This window comes from Thunnus thynnus, chromosome 20 (assembly GCF_963924715.1).
Source record: "Thunnus thynnus chromosome 20, fThuThy2.1, whole genome shotgun sequence".
Lineage (NCBI taxonomy): Eukaryota > Metazoa > Chordata > Actinopteri > Scombriformes > Scombridae > Thunnus > Thunnus thynnus.
Window position 1 is genome coordinate 10,144,213 of NC_089536.1, and position 20,774 is coordinate 10,164,986.

Consider the following 20,774-nt stretch of genomic DNA (forward strand, 5'->3'; position numbering starts at 1 on the left):
GTGTATTTATATGCATGTGAGCAACTCACACAGGCCGTAGCGATACAGGTGCCCCAGTCTGCGTAGGTTTCCACTGTGATGTTGGTTAATGCTGTCCTTATCAAAGGGCACAAAAGCTGCCATAACCTGTCCACCTGAACACACACACACACAATAATGAAAGTTTTTATTAATATTGACTTTTCTTATCAAAAAGTAGTGCAGTGTGTATATTTGTTGCTGAGTGTGTGTGTGTGTCCAGTACCTTGCTGAAACTCCAGAGTTTGCTGCCTCTGATTAGTCCTGCAGTAATCTCACACACACAGCGCTGGGAGCTCTCGTGGGGGTCGCTGGCGAGCTGCTCCAGGTGAGGCCATAGCAACGGCAGGAACACGTCTCCATAGTTACGAAACAGCCCCTGTCAATCAAACGTGAGCATGAGGGTTTGTTCGATGTGGGGGAACCAAGATTTTTTTTTTTTAACCAAAGAAGACAGATAAGTTGTTCATTTGACGCAAGTGTACTGTCAGCTGTCTGACGGAGAGCAATGAATTCCAGCTCTGTGGAGTTCAATTCAGCCTTGGCTAGAGGTGGGATGCTGTGTCACTTCTTTGTAAAACGTTTGCCAGATCGATTGAGGCTGAGAGTTTAACCTTAATCCCACTGTCTGGAGTCCCAGAGGTATACTTTTTGTCATATGTCACAGGTACTTTTATTCTATCATTCCAATTTTTCATGACTTTTGTCAACGAATTTGTTCCTAATGACTTCATATCATTGTTTTCTGTTTCTGTTTTAATTAGTGCTTTTTAAAAATACCAATGTACTGGGGTCCTGGGGGACCCCAGTCAAAAGCACCCAATTCCTGGTCCTAATTTAAAGATATAAAAATGAAAAGTAATTAAAAAATCACACACTTTCTAGGGAGGAGAGAGCTTTGAAGGCTTTGTGGAAAAACTGTATTTGGGATAAAAACTGAAATTAAAGAAAGTATATATTGTTTTACACAATATGCAAATTAACTGTAACTTTCCAAAAATAATGATAATCTGTTTTTTTCAGATTACATTAATTACATAAAAAAATAATGTTTTGAGAAGAAATAAGTTAACATTTTGCTAGTTTATTCTTGGGATCCCCAGTCGGAGGTCCTTGTATGTTAAATATATTGGTAGGATGAAGATTAAATTGCACCTTGAAAAGACAGAAGCGTCGTGGGTTAAAGCTGTCTTTTCCTTTCCGATCCTCCAGAGAGAGAAACTCTATCAGCTGGTCAATAAACTCCGGGTCAGAGAAATATTCAAAGATGATCTTTTCACCCTGATGTGACACACAAACAAACACCAGATGTGTAACAGTAATACTGAGGCATCACTGAGCAATTGTGTGCTTGCTACAGTACTGTATGTGCACACACCTCGCTCATCTCCTCATACGGGAGGTCATCTTTTGGCTTTTCAGAAGCTGCATAGATCATCATTTCTCTGAGAGGAGTGGGAGACAAAGAAGAGGCTGCTGTGATTTATAGATAACAGCAGAGAGAAAATATGGATAGACACATACTGTCTTAAAATGAGTAGCAAGGATAAATGAATGATTAAAAAGTCAGTTAGTCAGCAAGCCGTCCGCATGCCGTCACAGCCAGCCAGACAGCCAGCCAGCCCTCCACCTATACATCAATTCCTCTATCTAGGCCAGGCAGTAAGTCGTTCAGTCAGCGTTATCTAGGCCAGGCCGTGACAGGAAGTCACTTCACCCCCCTGCTAGTTATCCAGCCACCCAGATCAGTCATCCAGCAGTTAATCACACATAAAGTTAGCCACAAAGCCACAAAGACAAGCATCAAATCAACCCGGCAGTTAAGTCAATCAACTATTTAGCTCCATCCAAGCAAGCAGTTAATCAGCTTTCCACATTCTAAATCCACCAGCTAAACGCTAAGTCAGTCATTCTCTTTACCTCGGCCATGAATAGTAGCCCCAGTGTGTTTTTTCCACATATTGCAGAGAATCCCAATGCTCCTGACTAAGAGGTAGGTTGCTGCTGTCGTACTGCAGCCAGCGATTCCCCTCGCGATCCCCTATACACACACCCTCTGGATCCTCTATACCACCTAAACACACAAAACAAATACATTAAAAGTCATTTGTCTCAAGTTTTGAGTCTCATTTGTATGTGAGCGAGTGTTTTTTGGTCTTTCTCCACTGTTGGAAAGTTGGCCCATTCCTAGACAAAGAAAATCGGTAGGAAAGATTCTTTCATTTCAAGCAATTTATCTTTTAACAGAAAGCAAATGTAGATTCTGATCTTATTGCTCACTCAACGGGAAATTACCACAAAATTAGTTTGTATATGATGATATTTTAATTAAAGTTAGAACTGCTAATGCTGGAATTTCCTATAAATTAAACAAGAACTAAACATAAGAGTTGTATATATGATTGTTTATTGTGTGTTTATACTTGTATACTCACTAATATCTGATGGTTTCACTAACACTTTCTGTATTGGTCGTTTCAGCTGTTTCAGGATAGCAGCCATTGCTAAAATCGCCACCTAAGACAGAGAGAAAAAGCAACATATGAGAGAGGTTTGCCAACTTTTTTCCTCTTCTTAACTGTTGGTGTGGAGGTTCTGAGCCCAGAGTTGATGCCATGTAGTAACACATTTATATCTACACCTAAAAATAGTACACTTTAGATAGAGCCACAAACAAACACAGCTGCTACTCCACCAATGTTTTACCCATTATAGCAGAATATGCACAGTTCAGTCTCAGTTCTACATTATTCTCTGTCATTGCTGCGATACTCTTTAATATATTGCTGCTGTTTTTAATCATACTTAGTTCTTTAGCTACTCATACTTGCACTTTTTTCCACTGGCCTCTTTGAGATTTGCCTATTTGCTGCCGTCAGTTTTACGTCTGTATTGTTGTGTTGTCTATGTAATGCATTAATTTTGCACCCTGGCCCAACAGACAACTGTATACTTGTATATGGGTAAAGGACAATAAACTTGAACTTGACACTACCTGTGGCCCAAATCAATACAACATAAATATTCTATGCAGATTCTGAGTATGTAGTGTGTTCACACAGAAAAATGAAAAAAAAAATTGAGTATACTCAAAAAACCAGTATGTGTAATACAATGCACATAATATTAAATCTTTAGAGCTTTAGACGTTTTGCTTTCTCTTTATGAAGTTGTGACAATGTCCTAGATTGACATCCAAAATATAAAAATGGTGGAAAGGTCCTATATGTTACTGGAAACTGTTCTACCGTTCATCGATACTTAAATCCAAACAAACACAAACTCAGACAGACATACACATACGACCACAGACCTTGCGTATGCTGATGGAGTCATGTATGAGGCTCTGTGTGAAGTAGAGGACAGCATCGGGGGGCAGTGGGTGATCGTCCCTCAGGAGGAGAGACAACAGGTCTGCGGCCATGTGCTCAAACTTCCAGGGCCTGATTCACAAACATACATGCAACGCACAAGCATACGTGCATTAGGAGCATTAGAATAATAACCCTTGTCGGTGATTGACTGAGAAGTTTTATTACTGTGGCAGAAATAGCAATGCATAATTCATATTGTAATGTAGTGTCTTTTTTCATTAACATTCATGTTGTATTGGTTTCTTTATTTATATCACTGGCAGGGACTATAGGAGGAGCAAAGTTTTATCAGCACATTCACAGCTGCTACTGGTTGTTATTAATGAATGACCTTTTAGAAACATAATGCACACCGTATGAAATACCATAACTAATGGTACTGTATGCTGATATTTTTTATATGCATTTGCATAGCAACTACATATACATGTAACACATATACAGATGGAGGGAAAACCTACAGCTCTCTGTCTTCAAGGCAATCCAAGAGGTCATTGACCAGCTTCTCATATTTCCTGGACAAAAGAAAAGCAGACTGTATTAGTATGTGTTCTAGCTCTTCTGTGCCCTTGAAAAAGACTAAGAAGGTATTGAAAATGAATGAATGAATGAATAACAACAGCTATTATAATCCAGTTTATATTCCTACCTTGCAGTGACCACGTTTCTGATTCTCTGACGTTGAAGCCCCTCCTTCAGCTCCTCTATGGAGGGTGCCTCCAAACAAGGTGTGGGATTTTCAGACTGCATGATTTGATTGGCTATCTCTACACAGTTTTCCGATACCTAGAGGTGGGGGCGGACAAGAGGAGCAGTACACAGCAGGTGATTAAAAACAGATCAGATGAGGGTAGTGAATTGACTGTTAATGGTCGTGTTGCTCACAGTAAAATAGATCCCGATGGTGTCGTGCTGGCGATGGATCCTGTCAGTTATGTCGTCAAGCAGGTGACCAATGGAGGGCTTCTCCAGGGTCATGGAGGGCGACAGGCCACAGCGGACCAGAGCAGGCCACACCTCTCCTACACATTCCCAATCCCTCGCACTAGCCTGACAAACACCGCTATGCACACCCAGCAGGCAGTACAGGGCACCCTGTGTGCACACATACAGGATAAGGACACATGACAGATGATATATGGTGGTATAAACATCTGAAGCACAGGCAAATGAACAGTCATGTGCTGCGGCTGAATTAGAGACCGGATCCTGCACAATCTGCATTTCTAGACCAAATATGTCAGGAGGGGCTGACAAGACCAGTCTCATTTTAAAGGATCTTCCAAATGCATGCAGAGAAATGTAGCCTTTTGTTTGAAACTGAAGGACAGAGACGGTGTATCTTTGCAGCTCAAATAATCTACAAAGTACCGGTCATTTGTTAATTGGAGCATTCAGGCATTCAGACATCAAATATTTCACTTGAATGAGACCAATTAAAATGCCACAGCAGGATGTAAATGATAGAAACCACACATAAACGCCATTGTTCTTGTTAGCAGAATGGACATCAAGTTAATTCAATTACAGAGCGTGAAAAATGGAGGTTACATGGACATGTCCACCATTAAACACTGTTTGCTAGTTGTCCGTCATGTCTTATATTTTACCACCAGTAAAAATTAAGGTCAACTTCCTGGTGGTAAATCCTTGGTGGTAAATATTTGACTTTATGAGCTATGAGTGTCTGTGAGGGTAGACTGTCTCATCTGGAAAAAAAACACATTGTCCAAATTATCCAATCTGCTTTTCATCAAGTTTAGGTAAGTTTGACAAGCTCATTGGCTGGTTCTCATACTTAAAATGATTTATGTTGTAAAAGTGAAACAGGCAATAAATCATAAATCATGAACAGGTGGGTTGCACAGTTATATTTTGCAATAGCAAACAGCCAAGAAGCTTTAGCAAGTTTAGAAAGAAACTGTACTGTAATCTTACACACATTTTAACACTCAGGCTAAATAGCCAACTGTAGAATTCACAAATTACATGAGCACTCACAAATTTTCCTCTTGAAGGGGGAAACTTTCTCTGCGTTCACTTTTAATCTGAGTTTAAGACGTGTACGCACAAGAAGGATTTTGTGACATTACAGCTACTTTTGAAGCCAATTGTGGTCCATTATGCAACTCCCACAGATGTGGTTCTGGAAATATCCAGCACACATACGCTGTCAATGGAAACATTGTGTGTAGTACGTAGTTAAACTTTTGAAAGGAAAAAAACATTTCCATATTACATTCTTACTTCGTACGTTCTTGTTTTTTTTCAAAGAGGGAGAAGTAAGTGTAGTTTTAAACACAATTAACTACGTAATTTATTATTTTTATTATATAAGTTCTTATCATTTGTAACTACATCATTTTTGTGAAAAAACAATATCAAACATAAATTATTTATTGAAAGCTGAGAATTTATGTCTTAAAACCTGTCTAGAGGAGACCTTTAAAAGCCAATTTGTAGAAATTTCAAAAAAGTTCCTGCACACCATAAGGTCTTAGTGAAGAAATAATAACCATATAATACCAAAGTAAAACCAGATACCCTGTGAATGGATGGTGCTGTTTGCATGGAGCTGTTTGTTTGTATGAATTTTACCCGCTGAAGGGCTGAGGACTGAAATGGGATTCTTAGGCTTTCTTTTCAAGTTGAAAGTGAGTTTTTGAAAAATGTATTCACTCTCTGCAGACCTCCAGGCTATGAGCAGGAGTGTAAGGAGAGAGAAGGTCAACAATATAGGATGGGGCAAGCACTATGTCAGGCGTGTGTCTTAAAAACAAGCTGTAAAACAGTGTAAAATAAATGCTGTGGGCCACAGATAACCAACGTAGGGCGGCCAGGATGGGAGAAATGTGCTTTGGTGGCAGTACGTATGTAGTACATACTGAAGACAAGGTTTTGGACTACCCTCAAGTACCACGGACAGTGACCACCATGCGTGTGTGTGTAGTACCTTGAACTGCTGTTGTGTCCCAGTGGTGTGTTGTGGTGAGACCAGTTGTAGGATTCTGGGAATCAAGTCTCTGTAGGAGAAGCTATAGGTTCCCAGTGCGATCGTCAGCACATTCTGGGCCCTGCTACGCACCTGCAAGGACACACACACACACATACATACACACACACACATACATACACACAGATGCACATACTTACACTCTCAATTAATTTCTATTTCACTAGAGATATTTATGTTAATGCCGTAAGGAAACTGGGAACCAGCAGATGTTCTGAAAGGTTCTTTCTTGTTAAAACAACAGGCTGAATTAATTAATGTGTGTTGTGTTGGTTTTACCTGGCTGTAAGTGCTGGTTGACAGCAGCAGCAGATCACAGAGCAGCTCCTGATGAACTACTTTATATTCACTGCCCTCAACCACCAGCTTCCTCATCTATCAACACAGAAAAACAGTTTTCAAATATTATAAAAACACCAACATTTCATTCTGTGTGCATGTGATTGAAGCTACATCTGTGCCCCTGCAGGAAGTGCATGTGTTTTTAACCTCACCTCATGCTGGAGCAAAACCCGGTCAATGAGCAGTGCTCTAATGTGCTGCTTTTTCCCATGAAGCTGTGGAGGGAGAGGCGACATACTTAAATCACGCTTAAAGTGACGTAGTGAAACTGACAACAATCAGCAGCCTTGTTCGCTTTTCCAACTCACCCTGTTTTCCATTGACTTCTTGACAAGAGTGAAGCTTTTCCAGCGTGAGTCAAATTCCTTCTTGTGAGTTCCTCGGAAAAACATGAGGTCACTGATGATCTGCATTCGGACAAAGGGCTTTGTTAAAACCTTCGCTGGTCAACCACAGGATAGAATAATAACAACAATCTCATTCAAATCACAAACTACAAGGCCAGGGACGTGGCACCTTAATGATGACGAATAGTGACTTTGTATCATCCTCCGAGTGCTCCAAGATGTGATCTGGTTGGCAAAATGAGGATATGGTTAAACTGTGCATTATGATTACATTCTAAACAGAGTGAGTGGTTAGGAGCTGGAGTGTTGTGAAGTTACAGTAAAATCTTCACTCACGTAGCAGCAGTCTCATGGTTTGGCAGATGGACTCTCTGTAGTTCTCCCGTGAATCATCTGGAGGGGAGGAGACACACAGAAGTCCCATATGGATACAGAGTGCGGGATGAGCGGCCTTATCGCCCACTGAAACCATTGGGAGAGCATCTACTTGTGTATGTTTGTATGTGCTTGTTTGCTTGCGCTTTTCTTACCGTACTCGACACCTATATGCAGCTTGATCTCCCCAAGATTCACCATAGAGGGCACGCTGAGGAGAAGCGAAAATGTAAGAAGCGAAACGTGACAAGCCTGCATAAAAAAAATGTGTGTTTCTGTAAACAGTATGAGTGTGTAGCCGCAGGACTCACAGGTCAGATACGTGTGGTCCATCCAGAGGGGGCAGCATGCTTCCAGCTCCGAGAAGGCAATGCTGCACAACAGCAAGGCTCTGCAACAGCTCCTCCCTGTGAATCAGGTCAGACATTACAGACCTTTCATAGTTGTGTGTGCATGTGTGTGTGTGTGTGTGTTATGAATTCACTTGGTCTGTAATGGCGTTTCAGCACTCTGAGGCGGCTAAACTCAACTTCTCCCCCTTTTAAGCTCTTGATTAGGCATCTTCAAAAGCATCACGACATATTAAAAACAGATGTTATATTTCAGGTTTTATTTTTGGCCCTGCACACATCTCATTTATCACTAATGAAAGGCTACAGTTTTCTTTGTTGTTTTTAGTGTGTGTGCCTGATTACATCCAGAAATGGAGAAATGAGAAAAACGGCAGCACACCTGCTCATTGGCTGATCTCCAGAGACGTGGCCCTTGATTCGCTCTAGCTCAGGGTGCAGGAGGCGGGACAGCAGCTGGAAAACAAAGTTCTCCTCCTCCTGACTTGGCACGTGCCAACACACACCCAAGGCTGCCACATCTCCAGCTCTGCCCCAGTCCTGGAGAAGAACGAGAGAGAGAGGGAGAAGTTTTCTCAGAAAGTTATAGAGAGAGTGAGAGAGAGAGCTGCAGTTCTTCCACTGGAACAACTGGCAAGAAAACCAGCACAACCAGTCCACCGCAAAACCACAGATCTTTGACTCTAAATAACTGAGGAAAGAAAACAAATCACACAACAAACTGATCCTCTGTCAGCAGATGAATCCAACTAGCAAAATACAGAGAAATGAAAAAAATATGCAAAATAAAGAATGAGTGACCATAAACTGCAGATCAAAAGAGGGCGGCATTTGAAACTTTCGAAAGCAGCAGGGGAACATAGCTGTAATTACCGCCACCTATACATCATAACATAAACACACTTCCCCTGCCCAAATGTACAAAAACATCACAAATGATGCCAAGGTTTTACAAAAACTATCCCAGAAAAGCTTTTCTCTCAAGTGATGACAGAAATACTGCAGGGCAAGCAGCTGAACTCTCCTGCTGCCGCAAAGTAGAAAAAGACAGAATAGAAATCATCTTTGAACTTGCATTTAGCAGCCTTAAAGCAAGATTATACAACTTGTGCTTGTGCTACTTTTACACTATTTTTTCATAACCTGTTGGGCAATCATAGTTTAGTAGGAGGGATCAAGTGTGGCAATGTCACCTTCCTTTCTGCATTCAAGGAAAATAGTAACACCTGTACAAACTGACGTAAGAGTATGAACAGAAATAACAACTCTTAAATCAACATGTTTCTTTGATTAATGTAAAAAATGGCTCCTAGCAACTGTGTTTTGAACTAAAAATAGAAACAAAATAAACTCCCCGCCAAAGAAATCACGCTTAATGAACAACAGAACACTTCAGTCTAATTATCTCACGAACAGTGTCTGCTGTTTAACAAAATGTTACTTATGCTCACTTTATCACTGCATAATGTGTGGTGTATAATTTTGTAACATATAGAGTTGTCAAGTAAGTAAGTGGTTCCCAGTCTTTTTTGGCTCATGATCCATCAAAATGAAGAAATGTCTACTTGTAAACCCTGATTACAAGTTAGTATGTATGTGTGAACATGAGTTGTGAGCAGTTCATCCAAAGTGTTTTTTCCTTCTCAGACTGCTTGTGTTGAAGAGTTTTTACAGGCTTGAAGAGATAAAATATTCAATATTTCACAACAAAAAAGCAAAACAAATCATAATATAACCCTATAAGATTCATCTTGTGACCATTTATTTTCTTTCAGTGAGTAGATATTGTTGTTATCACTTTTGTCTTTCTTTTCCCTTATCTACTATTCCCCTCTCTGTACAGTATACTTTACCAACACAAGGTGTTTACTTGTTATGCAGAGAAAGCAACAGAAAGAGAGACAGTGACAGAGACAGAGAGGTATTAGCCAATGCATGGTCTGGCACTGTAGCAATTTAATTATCATTTGATAAATGTTTTCTAAATTACATTTAAATAACCAAACCTGTAACATCCAATTTAATTAAACTGCGAGAGACAAAGAGCAGTTTTAAAGGTTTCACTTGTGGCATTTTGTGTTTCCAAGAAACCTCATTGTTTCCTGTTGCAGACTAGATACTGTAATAGCTCTGTTAACAGCCAATTTGCACCAGAGGAGGTTAGAAAATAAATTATAGTTGAAGCTATGTGGTTACAATCAAGTAAGTAGATTTAACTAGTGTTAGTTTGTTAGATGAAATAATGGTGGTCGTTGTTTTGTCTCGTTAAGTGCCATAAAGCACTGAAGCACTATGTGTGTTTACCCGTATAGGGAGGTCAGTATCAAACCCTCCAGAGGTGCTGCGGTACTCGGTGGGATAGATGAGGGACAGCGACCGGAGTGTGTGCTCCAGCAAACTGCAGGCGAGTGTGTATGCCCGTTTACAGCGCAGACGCACGCATACACCCAGGATCCGCTCTAGGTCCCCTTGGTATTTTAACAGCTGTTCACCATCCACACGGGTTACCTAAAAACAACACACATACATACACACACACACAAGCATATGCATGCACACAAACACACACACACCGACACGGGCAATTCAGCGGAGAGTTGTGTCTTAAATATTGAGGTTCTCTTGTAAATCACAGCATCTGGCTCACTCCCACTCGCATTACACTCCCAGGAGTAATAAAACAAAACAGAAAGGGTATCAATACGTTCTGGTTAACGAGAAAGCTCTTTGATATTTATGACATTGCGGGGGAGCACACTGCAAAAAATGTCATTGGTTATAATTTTTTTCTCATACAATATCACAATAATGGACTTATTCTTTAAAACAAGTAGGGCAGCAACTAACGATTATTTTCATTATTGATTAATCGATTAGTTTGGCCTATAAAATGTCAGAAAATGGTGAAAAATGTTGTGTCACTGTTTCCCAAAGACCAAAGTGACGCCATGTTTTGTCTACAACAGTCCACAACCCAAAGATATTCAGTTTACTGTCATAGAGGACTATGGAAACTAGAAAATATTCACATTTGAGAAGTTGGAATCAGAGAATTTGGATTTTTTTTCTTAAAAAATGAATTAATTCAATAGTTGGCAACTAATCGATTAATCGACTAATTGTTGCAGCTCCAAAAACAAGTGAAAATATTTGTCTGTTGCATGCATTTCAGGTATTTCAGTGTATTATATTGCAGTGAGGAAATGACTGACAAAACTGACAAGAAATTGATCTGTAATGGAATAAAGCAAATGTGCCACTGGATGTGTAGAGATAAAGTAGGTGAAATAATTTTGTCAGATGAAATATTTTTTAGAGTGTTGAAGCCCTTGGGATGCGATAGATCCTTGTCTCACCTCGGAGAGCAGCTGGAGATTCCACAACAGCTCCTTATCCAGCTCCTCTTCACTCTGCAACTCCTCATCTACACACACATTAAGAGGCTGAGTTATGTACTGTACTGCTCACCTGACAGGCTGACCTTCTTTTGCCGAATTTTGGGGTCATTCCAGTCTGCGATATTTTGGATGGCGAAGTCATAACCCGCCCTACTCTGCCTCTGATTGGCTTATCCTGATATTTTTACCCTAACCCTAATTAATCTCACTCCTCACGCATAACCTAACCAACCCAACCGATGAAGGAAATGAGTACTAGCCAATCAGAGGCAAAGTAGGTCGGGTCATGACTGAAAAACTGACAATATCTCTCTGTTAGTCAGTCCACCTCTTTGATCAAGACTGAAACCATGTGATGGATTACCATGAACTGTTGTACAGACATTCACGGTCCCCAGAGGATGATTCATACTGATTTGGTGATCCCCTGACTTTTCCTCTAGCGCCTCATTGACATTTGCGGCTAACCGAAAGATTGAACTGTCTCAGTTATTGAACTACTGCATTGAATGGATTGTCATGAAACTTCATGGAGACATTCATGTCCCCCTCAGGATGAATTGTAATAACTTTGGGAACCCCTTCACTTTCATATTGTGCCATCATCAGGTTAAAATTTTAATTTGTCAGTTATGAGCAAATACCTGCAAAACTAATTACACTACCTCATCTGTGCTTTGTGTTTAGTGCTAATTAGCAAATGTTAGCATTCTAAACTGATGGTGAACATGGTTAACATTACACCTGCTAAGCATCATGACATGAACATGTCAGCGCTGTCATTGTGAGCATGCTAATGTTAGCCGTTAGCATGGCTGTAGACTATTGTGTATAATGTGTGTGTAATAAGTGATAATTCCATAAATTTGAATGTTTTCATGACAATACAAAAAAACACACACAAAGGCTATACAAGTACATAAATTCTGGCTGAGTCACCACATAATTCACATTTTTTTGTTAGTGTCAAAAATCAATGCTTTCTTTTTGTTCCACTTCACCATCGCTTTTTAACCAAATGCTAGAAGATTATTGCTAGGCAGAAAAATATCTGATGAACAATTATCACTGATTGGTTTAAAATTTCCCTTCTTTTGTAAATGACATTTTTTTTAATAATGACTCAATAATGAACACTGGCATTGTGTTATATATCCAACCTGAAGAATGAAGATTTATCTTTACTGTGCAAACTGCAGGTTTCATTTAGCAATGAATAAACTTGTGAATGAACATGTTCAAAGCTATAATAAGCCTGTAGAGGCCTCCTACAGTTTTCATGCAAACACACTACTGTTGTATCTACTCTACACACTAGTCTTTTTAACACACACACAGTGTGGTACTGACTGTCAGTAATGTGGAAAATGACGCTGCAGCAGTGAGGGACGAACAGACGGAGAGACTCAGCGGGATGACACTGCAAACACACACACACACACACACACACACACACACACACACACACACACACACACACGTGCACACAAGCACACATTTAGATGCCATGCCAAGCATGCAGAACATAACACCAGTAAAAACGCATTCCTCCAAAAGCAAAGTGAAAGTGAAAAAAAAAACTGAGACTGAGAAAAATAACACACAGTAAAACAAGTAAAATATGTAACTACAGTATGACATGTAAGTAGAGGGGTCAAATGAACAGAAAAAGAAAAAAACAGTTGTACAAAATGCAAAATTATATATCAAGGCCTTATCAGGTTGTATTTTCATATATAATATATAATATATATACTATATATTCTTGATAAAAGAAAGATTCTTGAAAGATAAAACACACTACCTGATAAATACACACATACCTTTGCTGCTGCTCTGCACATGTCAGCCACCATCCTGCCTGAGACACATGTCTCAAAGATGTTGGAGGTGGCAAAATTATACACCTTCTGCAACGCCACCTAACATAAAGGTAAAGTTTGTCAAGATCAGACATATCATGTGTTTCTGTTCAAATTTGATTCACACATTGTACATTATTGAAAGGTTTGACATTAAGACAACTATATGGGTTTTGTTTTGTTCTCAATTAACCATAATTGATAATGTACTTCTGATTGATTCAAATGTTGCTAAATCCTGATTGGTGCTCAGAAGTATGTGACATCACCCTTTTCCAACTAAGCTCTGATCATTTCAAACCAGAAACCACCACTAAAACTCTTCCAACTATGGCAGAAAATGTCGTGTTGATGTAGGAGTCTTCTAAAATGTGTTTTCAGGTTAACAGTCTGTAGGAGAAACTGATTAACAAGCTGTGCTCAGTTACGGCCAGATCACATTGAGAATTAGAGCTTATGATTAAAGATAAATGAGCTTAACTAAAGAGAGTTGTTACCTTTAAGATGAGGACGTACTTGTGAGTGTGTTTGTGTGTATGTGTGCGTATGTGTGTGTGTGTTTGTGTGTGTGTGCTACCTTGTATATTTCTGTGGAGCACTGCGTTAGGATGGTGCTAACAGTGGAGGACAAGCCCAGCTCCACCAGGCTCTCCAGATGAGTCTGGGTATCCGTCTCTGTCTCGTCTCTTGTCTGTTCAAGGGTGCTGCTGTCTATCAGAGCAAAACACCTGCACGAGTACAAATACGCACGAATACATACTGAACTGTAAGCACACACTTGTACACTTGTCAGCAATGAAAATGTCAACTGCACAAACCCAGTTTTATCATCAAAAAGAAGACTGAAAAGGCTGTTTTTTCACAGCTAGCATAACCGTTGATGCAGACCGGTGAATTTCAAACAGAAAGTATGTTGACAACGTGGCTTTATTAATTGACAGTTTAACTTGTTAATTAGACTTTACCTGTCCAGAAACTGGAGAACGAAGTCTTCAAACTCTCCTGAAGCAAAACACAGATCTTTCTCAGTCTGAGATGAAGAAAGAAAGAAGATTAGTTAGTTATTTGTATGAGTAATCTTCTGTTTATGTCTCTGTATGTGAGCTGGTTTTATCCCAAATAGAGAAGAAACCATTTCAGTGGAATAGTTCAACTTGAAAAAAAAACTTTACATATTCTTTCTTGCTGGGAGTTGAATGAGACAATTGATACCACTCTCATGTGTATCTGTAACATACTGTATGAAGTAGGAGCCAGTAGACGGTTAGCTTAGCTTAGCTTAGCATGCAGACAGGAAGTGGGGGGAACAGCTATCCGTGCACTGGCAACCACAAAGTGACAAAAAGTTTACACTTTGTTAAATTGATTAGTGAACATTAGAGCAGCTGGTAGGCAGATTTTGTTACCTTTGGACAGTGCCAGGCTAACTGGCTGTGTATTTTCTGTACAAACATTAGAGTGGTATTAATCTTGTCTAACTCTCGAGAAGAAAGCAAATAAAGGTATTTGCCAGAAACCAGTCCTCCAACAAAAAAAGGAAATATCTTTAAATTATTAATGACAAGTTTTTCAATACTTTTGCTTAAAATGTTGCAGATATTGTGTTTATTTAAGCTCTGTTGTGACTGAATTGTTTATGTGTGTTGGTAAGTACCTCTGTGAGATCACTGTGTCGAGAGGGAGCAGATGAACAATCCACTAAAGGCACCAGAGTGGTGAAGGTGGTGATGAACTGGAATGTTATCTGGGCAGAGGGAAACAAAAAGAAACCAATCCATTTACATCATCTGATGTGATCACAGCCTGAGTTACATAACCAAGCAGATGTTGGTGGAATACCTGTTTTCAAATGTATTAATTCATTGTGACGTGATGGATTAATGTAGTCTGGAGACAATGAGCACACCAAAAGAGAAATCCAATCCATTTTGCAATCCAAGCAGAAACTGAAGACTGAGCCAAGGTAATTACGAGTTCTTCAAATTGAGATATTCATTCTACTTTCAGGAATTATTAATAGGACAGACCAAAGTACGCGGGAAGGGAATTTAATCAGTGAGAGCTGCATTGTCTACTTGTCTAACAATTCTTCTTCATTGCTAATCAACACAACCATTACTCACCATGCACTTGCTGAAGTCGTTGGGGTCCACCCCTGGCAGAGAGCCCATGAGCAACGGGAGCACGTGCGCACGGCCCTCTGGGTAATGGTTGTTAGGGGAAACCAGGCTGCGAGCCATGCCGATCATGCAGCTGAGAGTGGCGGTGAGGGTGTGCGGCTCCGTCAGGGTCTCCATCGCTGCATAGGTCCTGTTACACACAAGATACGAGGAGGTAAATAACAGAATGAGTGGTTTCTTATGCTTTTTATTCATATTTGAGTATATCTATAAGACTTTAAAGTGGACATAACATGCTTGTTGTGATTTACTGTTATGACATTGGATGTCTATATTAAGGAGATGGCCAATCAGAACAGAGTGGGCTCATTGGGAAAGGGGCCTCAAAGACATAGGCGCTCAAACAGCCTGTTTCAGACAGAGGCTGAACTGAGGGGCTGCAAAAGTGCTAGTCTAAGATAAATAACATTTTTTTTGTACATAATATGTGGGCATCCAATTTAAGAATATTTTATTATCAGCAGATATCCCAAACACACACTTACTTCTCAAGTACAGGTGGAATGGCGAGTTCTGGTGTGAGGAGAGCCAGGTTCTGTAGAGCGTAGGCTGCATCTGTACTGCCGGTTTTACTGCAAAACACCAGAAGAGGGCAGATGAACACACAGCAACATGCAGAACGGCATCAACAACAACAACAACACACAAACACACACACACACACACACAAACAGATAATCACAGGTGACCTGTCTTTGTGCGGATTAGCTCTTAAGGCCAAGCATGTACAGTGACTGCGCTCGCCAGTATGACACAGTAGTCTAGTCTTGTTAGGTAACTGACTGGCAGTGATTCAAATGCTCAGTGTTTGTTTGTTTTTTACAGGGTTACAACGTATCAAACGTAGTTTTGGTGATTTACATGCCAAGTGTAGACTTGTAGGTTAAAACTGAGCTAAATTTAGCTGAAAAGTTAACATTTTTGATAATTATAATCATTGTTTCACCTGCATTTCACGTTATATTATGTCATTATTTCAACATGAAATGTCCTGACTACACACTGATATAAAGTAGTTGAAATCCTATTGAAATAACTACTTAAAAACCTTTTCTTTTTCCTTTTATAAGCAAATTTGGCCCAGTTTTAACCTATGCTGCGATTGATTTAGCTGATTTGCAGCTCAAAAGACTGACCCACCAATTACCAAATAACTGGGAGGATTTTAGTGGCTGTGATAATTGTCTGGAATAATAACATTATTGTTGAGATAAAACCGGTAAGCGGGAGGTGGAAAACCAAATACGTAGTCAGGATCTTTTTGTGAGATCGTATAAACCAAAATTCTGGTTCAACAGATGGAGGTCTGGAGAAATTTTGGTCATTAAACGTGGGTTGACAAGACCACTTGGCTCTGACTGTGCAACAGAATGCTCACACCTACCTCCACAATGGCACTTATGGTTTCTATTTCTGCCTGAGTAGAAAAAGTTTCTATCGGCCTTCCCACTTAGTGTACCATAAGGTTGGCTTGTGTTGTCTCTGTTTTAAAATGTCATTTTACATTAGGAACAACTATTGTCACAGAACGGCATCTCTTAACAAGTATTATTATTTATTTATTTACTGGGCTTCTGTTAATCTCTCTTCTCTTTTATTTTCTTCTATTGTTGTGATTTTACTTTTTCACTATTTAATTTTCTGCTATGCTGCATCAATATTTAATGCAGAATTTTTTTTTTATGCTCCTGTTTTCAAGGGCTCTTATGTCGTCTTACTACTTTGTACATCTTAGTTCAAAAGTGCTCTCTAAAAATAAATAAATGATTTATGGTGAATTACTGTGTTGTTACTATAGAGATCCAACTGATCAAGGTTAAACTATGGGAGTAGTTTTAGTTCATTATTGTATAACCATCATGTCAAGCTCATCATGTAACATCAAGTCCTCTTGCTGTGTCTATGTACAGATATTTTTATTTAAATGCATATATGAATACATCATACATGTATACATATGCCTATGTGCAGAGTTTGTTCATTAGATGTATAAATATATGTGCAACATATTTATATTCCTACATTTTATGGTTACAACACAGGATGATGTTGATATTATGACTAACTACTACCGAAGTGCAGTACCTGAACATGGCCAGTAGGGCAGCTCCAATGAGGCTGCGCGTGAACTCCTGCAAGTCTGCGTCCGTCAGCCTCTGACATTCAGGAACCAGTGTGATCCAGCTGGGAACAGCGTGACGTTCCCGATGCACGCGGCGCACAACACTTGCCGGCAGGCGCTGAAGCAACCGCATTAGTCGAGACTGCAGAGACACACACACACACACACACACATGCACACGCACGCATTCAACATTAGCATTATGACCCAGAAACACATTCACACAGTCTACCACAAACAGATCTGTGATATCGTTTCTCTGGAAGTTATGCGTTTTATTATTGTGTTGTTAGTGTGAGGAAAGCCAGCCAAGTACTGAACGACAGGTTATAAATCAAACAAGCGTGACAGCAACAGGCTGAAAATGCATTTACAACCTGCTCTGAGTGTGTGCATGAGTGTGTGTGTGCGTGTGTGTGAGTGAGAGAGAGAGATAGAGAGAGAGAGCGAGACTTACCTGCCAGCGACCATGATTGGATGGATGGTAGAAGGAGGCAATACTGTTAAAGAGGCAGGTCAGCTCCTTCTGTGCAGGATTTCCTGGCCCACCCTGCAGGTTTAAAATCAGATAATAACCATAATTAAGCAGCAATAAAAATATGTTTTTGTGATGTATTTTTATAAGACAAACTCTAAAATGTGTGTACCAGTAGGGCTGTGATCCACAACACCAAGTGACCTATGTCATAGGAGTTGGTAAGATAGCGTGGTGCCACCATCTGACTGACCCCAACTGGAAGGTTCAGACTGCGCAGGATCCTGGTGAAGATCTACACACACACACAGACACACACACACACAATGGAGAGTTTAACCAATGACAGACACACTTACATAACCACATAATTCTGCTAATGACTCACCGTGGGAATATAAGGGGTCCAGTCCACATAGCCAATGTTATCGTTGGCGAGACGAGCGAACAGGTTCACTAGGTGCTGCAAGACAACATAAAATAAAACAATCACTGGGAGGACAAAGAACATTCCCAGAAGTGAAGGCTGTCATTCCAAGAATTAAATATAACCACTTTAACAAAAAAAAAAAAGATGTTCAGGAAGAGAGGAAGTGTGTACAGCCAGGCTGCTTTGGACCAGGAGGTTCAATGAACGCAGGGCAGAGGCACAAATGGAAAATCTTATCTGTACACCGGCTGGAAATCGTCAATACGTTAATAATATTTCAACATTTCAATCATTGCCATTGGGAAATGTAAGAAAGTGTGTCATTTCAAATTACTTGGAAATGGAAAGCTACATGATTCATTGCTCCATAATTTAAAAAAACATTTTTAAAAATCCACCAGATTTATAAGATTTGAAGGGTGGAATTTCATTAGTTTCAACTTAATGTAACTTTGATGTTGCATAAAGACTTAAACTTTCCTGCCAGTCAGCACTAGGTGTCACATTATTTAACATAAGGGTCAGAAAATACCTGAAATATTCTGAGTGTGTGTGTGTGTGTGTGTGTGTGTGTGTGTGTGTGTGTGTGTGTGTGTGTGCGTGTGTGCATGTGCGTGCGCAGCTCACCCCCTCCCAGCTCGGTTGATTTTGCACTGACACCCAAAGAGTCATTAATTCATCAAACCACAACCTGAAAGCACACACGAACAAAAAAAACCAGCATTATATTCACACCCACTGACACACACATACACACACACATACACACACACACCTGAGGCTACCATCGAATTCCCCTCATCTATCTCCCATTCCCCAAAATATGAACCCACTCACTCCCCTGTAGATTCTGGAGGAGCGAGAGAAAGACCGAAATGGAAAAATAGAGTATTAAAGATGATGTATTGTGGAAACTGTGCGGAAACTGCTGATGAATCCAAGACTAAATCCAGACAAATAGCTTGCGAAAGAGTGAATACACTGAAGATCGCTGTGAAGAGGCTTGGTAGTTGGAACACAGTCGTGAAGGGAACAGAGAGAGAGAGAGAGAGAGAGAGAGAGAGAGAGAAAGAGGGGCAAAGGTTTTCCAAGAAATCAAAATATTAGCAAAACAAGTAGAGTGGAACCACTGCTAATGCAAGAGGAACATTATTTATTGAGGCTTTCAGGTGCAAAGGTATAAATGGTTACAGAGCCTGAAAATGTGGTTTTTACAAGACTGCACACTCAAGGCAATGCAGTTGGAAGGAATACAGCAAGGTAACAAGACCCAACCAAATTAGCTGATGAAAATATTGAGAGGAAAAAGGTTTAGTTTCCTTCACAGGAACAAAAAAATGCAACGTATTTGAGCTTTTTCTGCTGGCAGAGATGGATCTATAAATAAATAAGGAGCACTTTTGCTAAAACTTTATCAACCTTTTGTGTTAGCTCTGGCTCCGGAATGCTGCACTTGGCGTTTAATCTTGTTTCTAAACAGAAAGTGCGCGAGGAGCAATTCAACTTGGCCCACTTACCGGAAGCCCTGACTGTGCTCCTCTGGGGGCATGATAGTGGGAAGAAATAGCTCCATGTTGCTGATGGCCTTCTGCATGACCATGTCAAACACGCACAGCAGGGGGCGCCACTCTTCCAGCATCTCCTTGGTGGATGATGCAGGGAAATACCTGGGAAATTCACAACAACACACACACACACACACACACACACACACAAGCACATAAACACAGAGCACAGACAGACATGAGTGTAAATAGATGCAGACAAGCAAATACAGCTGAAGATACAAACACACACACTGATCAACAGCAAACAGCTCAACTGAAGATCAAAGCAGTACATTATCCGGTGCACAAATTACATGATCACACAGGATGAGACTTACAGTCTGCAGCTTTTGATCAAAGCCTTCAAAATGTGGTCCACTGAGCTGAAAACAAGCAGAGAGAGGAAGTGTGTGAGCGTGTTTGTGTTCTGCTTTAACTGTCTTGTGAGAGCCACATGTCCCTGCCAGTACTTTTGGGTTGCAACAAACAATTGATTTAATCATCAATAAATCAATGATCAAAATAATTTAGTCTGTAATATATCAAAAAAAGTGCATATAAAAAGTTCCTAGAGCCAAAGGTGACACCTTAATATAGCTAGTTTTATCTGACCGGCCCAAAACCCAAAGATAATCAGCTTAGAGTGATATAAAACCAGAGACAGCTTGACATCTTTTCTTGATAACTGACTTAAAATAAATTTTGGTAACACTTTCTATGACGACCGTGTCTATAAAGCATTATAAACTTATACTTATAATGCTTATAGCACTGTATAATCATAGTTATAAGCACTCATTAATATTCATAATCCTTTATAATAATAATCATAACACATTATAAAGCATTTTATAATGACTTATAAGATCAAATATCATAATATTTCATGATATTTTTTGCAAGGATCATAGTGTATTATAACTCTCATAGTTATAATACCA

At 39.9% G+C, this 20,774-nt stretch overlaps 1 protein-coding gene across 1 annotated transcript in view; it reads right to left on the reverse strand.

Moving 5' to 3' along the window:
• Positions 1–20,774, reverse strand: part of psme4b (proteasome activator subunit 4b) — a 40,837-nt gene that overhangs the window by 11,344 nt on the left and 8,719 nt on the right. The window contains 35 exon segments of the mRNA XM_067576187.1: positions 30–134; positions 245–397; positions 1,174–1,299; positions 1,397–1,463; positions 1,939–2,092; positions 2,454–2,535; positions 3,332–3,461; positions 3,854–3,907; positions 4,042–4,178; positions 4,278–4,487; positions 6,346–6,477; positions 6,685–6,780; positions 6,900–6,962; positions 7,056–7,154; positions 7,264–7,319; positions 7,431–7,487; positions 7,625–7,680; positions 7,781–7,876; positions 8,202–8,359; positions 10,124–10,327; positions 11,176–11,243; positions 12,568–12,637; positions 13,041–13,139; positions 13,657–13,807; positions 14,045–14,109; positions 14,734–14,823; positions 15,203–15,389; positions 15,745–15,831; positions 17,345–17,523; positions 17,839–17,931; positions 18,029–18,151; positions 18,245–18,319; positions 18,914–18,977; positions 19,804–19,953; positions 20,172–20,216. Of these exon segments, the coding sequence (XP_067432288.1) occupies positions 30–134; positions 245–397; positions 1,174–1,299; positions 1,397–1,463; positions 1,939–2,092; positions 2,454–2,535; positions 3,332–3,461; positions 3,854–3,907; positions 4,042–4,178; positions 4,278–4,487; positions 6,346–6,477; positions 6,685–6,780; positions 6,900–6,962; positions 7,056–7,154; positions 7,264–7,319; positions 7,431–7,487; positions 7,625–7,680; positions 7,781–7,876; positions 8,202–8,359; positions 10,124–10,327; positions 11,176–11,243; positions 12,568–12,637; positions 13,041–13,139; positions 13,657–13,807; positions 14,045–14,109; positions 14,734–14,823; positions 15,203–15,389; positions 15,745–15,831; positions 17,345–17,523; positions 17,839–17,931; positions 18,029–18,151; positions 18,245–18,319; positions 18,914–18,977; positions 19,804–19,953; positions 20,172–20,216 (3,781 nt within the window).